Source organism: Chlamydotis macqueenii, chromosome 6 (assembly GCF_036417535.1).
Source record: "Chlamydotis macqueenii isolate bChlMac1 chromosome 6, bChlMac1.mat, whole genome shotgun sequence".
Taxonomy (NCBI): domain Eukaryota; kingdom Metazoa; phylum Chordata; class Aves; order Otidiformes; family Otididae; genus Chlamydotis; species Chlamydotis macqueenii.
The window spans coordinates 29,807,891-29,815,848 of record NC_141561.1 but is presented as its reverse complement, the minus strand read 5'-3'; the positions used below and the strand labels follow the sequence as shown (position 1 = coordinate 29,815,848).

The 7,958-nt window shown below is 51.9% G+C and overlaps 1 protein-coding gene across 1 annotated transcript; it reads left to right on the top strand.

Annotated features, from left to right (window-relative positions):
• The first annotated feature begins 1,806 nt into the window (after positions 1-1,806).
• Positions 1,807-5,935, top strand: FZD7 (frizzled class receptor 7). Its single transcript, XM_010117421.2, has 2 exons — positions 1,807-4,484; positions 5,068-5,935. The coding sequence occupies exon 1, from the start codon at positions 2,247-2,249 to the stop codon at positions 3,969-3,971; it is 1,725 nt and encodes a 574-aa protein (XP_010115723.2). The 5' UTR covers positions 1,807-2,246; the 3' UTR covers positions 3,972-4,484; positions 5,068-5,935.
• Positions 5,936-7,958: the final 2,023 nt, after the last annotated feature.

The following is a 7,958-nucleotide window of genomic DNA, read 5'->3' as shown; positions in this document are numbered from 1 at the left end:
GGTTACTAACTGCCAAAGAACAAACAATAGAGTAGACAAGTTCATGTAAGTTTGTAACATGGCAGGTTATTTAGGTGAAGAGTACCATAAAATCTGCTTAGTCACTAGGTGTAGAAAAGTAAGGAATTCAGATAACAAGCCTTAACAAACTGAAAAACTGAAGTTCCTCTAAGGCACTCTCAAACACCTAAAGCTGAGAATGAAGAAAGACATTTCTTTTCCAGAAGCAACTGTTGCAGCCATGAGTAGCTAGTCCTGCCCATACATATATCGGAGAGCACAGTATTATTTTTAAAAACATGTCAAATCTTAAAGAAGTAAATTTATTTTAGTAAGTCTGTTTATAACTGTCAACTTCTCCTAACAAATGTAACAAAAGCCACAGCTCCATGGTCTTACTGGCGTGAGGACACATTGTTCACGAGCAGGAGAGGATATGGGAAACATTTGGCCAACAATTGCTGTTGGAGCTCGCTGAGCCAAATCTTGCTCTCTTGAACTGCCTGGGAGGATGGTACAGATCGGTGTCTTTTCTTAGTCGCTAACAGGAGCACAATCCTGAGTAAAGGAGTAAAAGTAAGAATTTGAATAGCACAGATCAGGGTCCTCTCTCCTCAAAGCGAGGGATGGGGTGGGTTGAATAATACTTGGCCCTCTGTGGGCCAGTGTGAAGGAAAAGCAGGCGCTGTTGCAGGGCTTTTTTCGAGCGCGCTCTTTCCGTGTTGCCAAGTACAAGCTCTGCCCGCACGCTCCAGAGGCTGGACGGTTCCCGCAGCCCGTGTTTCAGCAGTGCACCTCAAAACAGCTACGCTGCGAACCCCACGCTCCTGTCCTTAGCAAACGTACGTTGCTCTGGTTCTAGATCTGCTCAGCATCGCGTGGCAGGCCAGTAGCAGCCCTCTCCCCACCGATGCCATTTTCTCTCCCGCAGGCAGGCTGGGCGCTTCCATAAGAAAAAAGCTGCTGCTTTTTTATGGCTTTTCCGTCTCTCAAGGGGTTGCCACAGCGCAGACGGGGATCTAAAATTTCTCCTCTTTGCTTAGGTCACACTGGACGGTTCAAAAAAAGCTGCCTTCCCCCAGCTAAAGCTTAGATCTGCATGAATAAAGCGTTTATTCTGCCAGCAAAAAGCAACGGTCATGCTGCGATACCAAATCAAACCCCCCGCGCTGGGGGAGGCGGTGGCGCGCAGACACAAACAGCCCGACACTGCGACCGGCTTGTTCTGCAAACGGACCCGTGCGCTGCTTTTACTTCCCTCCTCTTTTTTTTTTTTTTTTCCCTTCTTTTTTAATAACTCTGGGCACAGGCAACTGTTTGCATTTCCAAGGCCCTCTCAGAAAGCAGCTGGTAAACTTTCGTTTGCTCGGGCCACCCTCAGCGAGCTGGCTCTGCCCTCCCTCCCTTCCCGGCTCTGCCCTGCAATGCGCGGGGGGTGCGGGGCCCCTGGGCGGCTCCTCCCGCCCCCGCCCCGCCGGGGATGGGAAAAAGTTCTTCGCAACTTCCCCACCCCTTCCCCGGCCTCCGGTGCAGACTCCTCCCTCCCCGCCCCCCGCGCGCCAGCCCGCCCCCTGCGCGGCGCGGGGATTGGCGGGCGGCCGTTACGAGGCCCCGCCCCCGGCGCGGTTTGTGAATGGGGCCGGCGGCGGGGGCGGGGCCTCGCCGCGCGCCCGCCCGTATATGTGTCTTTTTTTTGCGCCGGGGCGGCCGCAGGCTGGGAGCTGCGGTGCGGGCGGTGTCGGTGGGGGCTGCGGGCGGAGCGAGGTGAGGCGGGAGGCGCACGGCTGCCCCGGACGCACAGCCGGCAGCGGCGCCCGTCGGGAGCGGAACCCAGCCGAGCCGCGGGGAGGATCGCGCAGTAATTGGATTTTAAAAGTTCTTTAAGCCCCGGAGTAACACGCACGGCTCAGCCGGGCGCGGTAATAATCCGTTTAGCCGTAACCTAAATCCCCGGCGCCGCCGCCGCAGGACCCCGCGCGGAGCTGGCCGGAGCCGCCGCCACCACCGCCGGGTTTCGCGCGCGTCTCCCGCCTGGCCGTCGCCTTCTCCGGCGGGAGCAGCTCCGGAAACTTTCGCCGGGGGAAGCGCCGACCCGCCGCAGCCGAGGAAGAAAGTCGCGGAGCTCCCGCCGCCGCGCCCCTGCCCCGCGGAAGGGGCCCCGCCGCCCTCCGGGCGCTGATGCCCCTGGCGCCCCGCCGCGCCACCCGGCTCTGAAGGACTCTGCGCGGCTCTCCGGGCCCCCGGCGATGGGGGCCGGCGGAGGAGGAAGCGGCGGGGCGGCCGCCGGCGGCTGCCCCTTGGTGGGGCTGGCCGCCCTGCTAGCCGCTCTGCTGGGGACCCCCGCGGGCGCGGCGGCGCAGCAGTACCACGGCGAGAAGGGCATCTCCGTGCCGGACCACGGCTTCTGCCAGCCCATCTCCATCCCGCTCTGCACGGATATCGCCTACAACCAGACCATCCTGCCCAACCTGCTGGGCCACACCAACCAGGAGGACGCGGGGCTGGAGGTGCACCAGTTCTACCCGCTGGTCAAGGTGCAGTGCTCGGCCGAGCTCAAGTTCTTCCTCTGCTCCATGTACGCGCCGGTGTGCACCGTGCTGGAGCAGGCCATCCCGCCCTGCCGCTCCCTCTGCGAGCGGGCCCGCCAGGGCTGCGAGGCCCTCATGAACAAGTTCGGCTTCCAGTGGCCAGAGCGGCTCCGTTGCGAGAACTTCCCCGTCCACGGCGCGGGTGAGATCTGCGTGGGGCAGAACACGTCGGACGCCCCGCCGGGGCCTGGCGGTGCGGCGGGCCGGGGGGCCACTGCCCACCCCACGGCCGGGTACCTCCCTGACTTCCTCACCCCGCCGCAGCCCGCCTCCGGCTTCTCCTTCTCCTGCCCCCGGCAGCTCAAAGTGCCCCCTTACTTGGGCTACCGGTTCCTGGGGGAGCGGGACTGCGGGGCCCCCTGTGAACCAGCCCGGCCCAACGGGCTCATGTACTTCAAGGAGGCAGAGGTGCGCTTTGCCCGGCTGTGGGTGGGCGTGTGGTCTGTCCTCTGCTGTGCCTCCACCCTCTTCACCGTGCTCACCTACCTGGTGGACATGCGGCGTTTCAGCTACCCGGAGCGGCCCATCATCTTCCTCTCAGGGTGCTACTTCATGGTGGCAGTGGCCTATGCAGCAGGTTTCTTGCTGGAGGAGCGAGTGGTGTGTCTGGAGCGCTTCTCCGAGGACGGCTACCGCACTGTGGCCCAAGGCACCAAGAAAGAAGGCTGCACCATCCTCTTCATGATCCTCTACTTCTTCGGCATGGCCAGCTCCATCTGGTGGGTCATCCTGTCCCTCACCTGGTTCCTGGCTGCTGGCATGAAATGGGGCCACGAGGCCATAGAGGCCAACTCCCAGTATTTTCACCTGGCTGCCTGGGCTGTGCCTGCTGTCAAAACCATCACCATCTTGGCCATGGGGCAGGTGGATGGGGACGTACTCAGTGGGGTGTGTTACGTAGGTATCTACAGCGTGGACTCGCTGCGGGGCTTTGTGCTGGCACCCTTGTTTGTGTACCTCTTCATTGGCACTTCCTTCTTGCTTGCTGGTTTCGTGTCCTTGTTTCGCATCCGCACCATCATGAAGCATGACGGCACCAAGACGGAGAAACTGGAGAAGCTGATGGTGCGCATCGGTGTCTTCAGTGTCCTCTACACGGTGCCTGCCACCATTGTCCTGGCATGTTACTTCTATGAGCAGGCCTTCCGCAGCACCTGGGAGAAGACGTGGCTCCTCCAGACCTGCAAAACCTATGCCGTGCCCTGTCCCAGCCACTTTGCTCCTATGAGCCCGGACTTCACGGTCTTCATGATCAAGTACCTCATGACCATGATTGTTGGTATCACAACTGGCTTCTGGATCTGGTCTGGCAAAACCCTTCAGTCCTGGCGACGCTTCTACCACAGACTCAGCACCGGCAGCAAAGGCGAGACAGCAGTATGAGTCCCCCTGTCCCCTCTGGCACACACACACAGGCACGCATGCACACACGCAGAGGAGAGGGGTACTCGGCAGAAGAGGAAGGCAATGGCTCCCTGAAAAGGGAGGAAGGGAAGATTTTCCAAACTTTTTCTTCCTCCCAGAGGGTTTGGAAAAAAAAATAATAATCTTTGTGTAGAGGATCAGATGGACTATGTCCAGTGGTGCTTATGCCCAGATAAGTGGAAGAGCACAGAAAAAGAGGCGCTGGTGGGATGGGAGAGCGAGTCCTTCACCTGCAAGAAGTCCCCTTACTTCTCTCTCCCACTACCTCTGTGCAGGAAAAAAAAAACCCAACCCAACTAAAACCATCCTGCCTTGCTTTGGACGAGAGGGAGGGGAAGCCAGAGGAGCTGAGCTGCCCTGGCGAGAAGTAGCCAAACCCCCTCTGAGTTGCTGGGCTCACTGCAGTGCAGGCAGGGTAACTCCCAAGCCCGAGCTGACCGCCTGCTCCTTCCAGCTCGGCAGAGCAATCACGTGAGTACTGCACAACCAGCTACAGCCCGCATCGTGTGCTTGTGAGATGCCTCTGTTCTGACAACTCACAAGTTCCTTTTTACCTCAGAGATACCTGTTTTAATTGTTTTAAAGTGAAACTCCGGCCCTTGGTCTGTTGTTCTTGCTGCTGTGGGGAAGGAGGGGGTTGCTATTCCACACCCTGAAAAGAAATGACTTGTTGCTTTTCAGCAGAAGGCTTTTCCCCCTTGCCTTTGTTCTAGGAGACAAAGGGGGAAACAAAAGTGTTTTCTATGTGGAAAGGCATAAGCATGGGATCGGTTTTTATGGGCAAACTAACAAAAAGAAGTCGTTGAGGTTCACCCTTGGATGCGAGGAGCTCGCAGAAATAAACATTCCTTTTATGAAAAAAGGAGGAGGCAGGATGTTTTCCTACCGTTCAGTATGGGTCGCTTTTCTAAGCTGAAGGAAACGCAAGACTTAGAGGGCAAGAAGAGCATAACCAAGAGCTCCTGCCAAAACAAGAGCCATTAAAATATGTAACGTAAAGATACTTTTTTTTTTCTTTCCTTCCCATAAACTTGCTTTCTCTCCTGCTTTGCAGTGAGTTTGCTGCAGGTAAAGTCAATACACAGCCGGCTTCTGGGGACAGGAGGAATCCTTTTGGCTCACAATGGACCCTTTGCCTGCTCCTCAGGTTCCCTGAACTGCACGGCAATGACTCATGGTGCAGGAGAGGGCTGGAATTGGGGTTTAAAAGCAAGCAGGCACCGCAAGTGAGGAGCCGTCTCATTTCAGCTAAAATACAGCTGGTTAAGTTTCCAGTGATCGCGTTTTGGAAGGAAAGACATTCAAAAATTAATCATCAAATGCATTGTTTTCTTCTTGAAATGTGACAGATTTTTCTGTTCTGAAATTTTTATGTTGACTTGTTCATATTTTATTTTTTGCATACTACTTCACATTTATATTCACTGAAGGGTTGTTTTTATAAGTGTGTGTGTGTGTGTGTGTGTATATTCTTGCCTAAGGACAAAATAGGAATTTCTGGATTTTTAGCAAGTCTCCACCCTATAGCTGCTCTTCATTTTTGGGGGGGAAAAGTGTCTGGAATGAAACTTAAAAAGAAAAAACCTGTTCAGGGTGAGGGGGCGGACTGCTGCTGTCTGAGGGCGTACCAAGAGTCTGGGCATGAGGAATGGGCCCATCAGCCAAATCCTTCAGTAGATCTGATTTCAGGCTTGCAGGGCTTGGTTTTTTGTCTTTTATAATGTGCACGTGGAAGAAAAAGGAAAAAAACAAACATGTAAGACAAGTGCAGTATGTATATTTTGTAAATCTCACTTTTGTAAGAAAATATGTATTTATGTTTTTACTTGATTTTTTTTTTTTTTAAGGTCTGTATGAGGCCCTGCTTCATCCCATGTACAGATCACTAAATAAATAATTTTTAATAGAAGGGCTCCACTGAAGTTCTTTCAGTCTTTGAACACTTGCCAGGTTATGGAAGGGGGGGCAGCTCTGTGCGTGGCATCTTCCCCCCCTCGCTTTGTTTGTGGGAGATGCAAGAGACTTTGGGGTGAATACACTGTGAATATACTGACCAGAAACTCAGCGGTGACTTGAAACTGGCCTTTCTTAGTACCAGCCCCTCACAACAGGATACCACCTTTTGAGACAGTTTCAAATGTTTGCCCTCACTTGAGGTAGTTGCATCCTAGCCAAGTTTTCTTCCAGGCTCTGCCTCTCACTGAGGGCAAGCTGATAAACCAGTTTCCTTATCTAGAAAATAAGGATAATGCTTTTTTCCCCTTCCAAAGGGGCTTTGAGACGGAGAACTGGAGGGTGCTACAAGTGCTGTAAATTAAATCTTTGCTTTGACGGGATGAGTGTTTTGGGGAACTGCTAAGGAGTAGGTCCTTTTCAATAGCTTTCGAAGGGCAATGTTTTGAACTGGCTTTTTTTCTCCCCCAAGCACCTTTGCTATCTCCAGTTTTGTTCAGGTGAATTTTACTTTAATCTTAATAGCTAGCCTGAAGCCTGCATTCTTTCTTATCACAGTCATCTGAAAGCTGATAGCTTCAATGGAATGGTCTATTTTATTTCATTTTTTAGACTGAAATGAATGTTTAGATCTCAAGCTGTGTTGCTACAATTGTGGAAAGTGCCCCAGCAAACAGGATTTTACACCTGTGAAATAGTTTCCAGCTTTTCTCTCACAATGATTTCAGCCTATTTATTGGGTTCATCACCCTTCCTTGGCCTTAAACTGTGGCTATACTAAATTTTAAGTTACACGACAGAGATCTAAGATGCCTTAGCTGGATGCCGTCATGGCAGCTGCGGTTGCACTGCAATATTATTTCATTTACTGAGTGCAGTGTGCAATAGTTGCAGGGCACTGTTTTATTCGGACACTGTGCTCTCAAACATAACCTTTTACATTTATAGTGTATGAACTACTGATTTAAAGTTCTTTTCAGAGCTAGCCCCACTCATGTTGTGTCTCTAGGAAAGCCGTATCCTTTATTTGAAAACACCTCTCGCTGCTCCCCAGAATCGCTCACTTGTCAAGTTTCCTTTTTGAAAAGGCCTTTGCTTTCCTGTGAGTTAGGCTCCTTCAGACTGCTCCATGACACTGAGCTTGCTGATCATTGCTGAGGGGGGTTTCATTCCACTCACTTAGGAAACCTGAACCTTTCTGTAAACATTTCCTCCCATTAATCCATCAGTGCCGGCCAGAGCGATGGAACGGCTGAAACAGCTCGTGCTCTGAAGGACTGGGAACCTACGGAAGCACTGGTGTGACTGATGCCCCTGTGCTGTGCAGCCACAGCTGCGCTGCTAAACTTGCAATTAATCCTTAATACATCAAGGACAGCTAAGCCCACAATTCATGCAGGCAGCCTGTCCCCCCTGCTCTTCTCTCCACCCACCACCCATCCTTGCTAGCTGGATGAGAAACTGCATTAGGTGTGATTGCTACTTTTTTGTCCATATGTGGAAAAACTTAAATAGACTTTTTTTTTTAGTTCACAAGACATTCATATCTGAAAGGAAATGTCTCTGTTCCCACCAGAAACCACTAAAGCCGAATGCTTTTATTTCAGTGTTTCCTATTTGGTACTTGTGGATTTAAATTCACTTACGCAATACTATCAAAATCCTAGGATTTAAGTAGATTTTTAAAATTTGAGATTGCAGGTGAAATTTGATGCTGGTGTAAAGTAGAAGCAACTGCTATTCACTTTTAAGCAGATGTGACTCACATCAAGACTGAATTTGTGCACAGTGGAAACAATTTGGAGAATTTCAAGTAGTGATAGCGTCTGGCCTTCTGGAATAAAAATCTCTATCACCATTCTGACAACAAAATAGCAGTTACTTTCATAATGGAGTACAATTTTAAAAATCTCTTTGTGAAGCTGTCTGGAGAAAAGGAGGGAAAAGGAGCCTTTACTAACCTTTGCTAACCACTGCAAAACAATTTTTCTT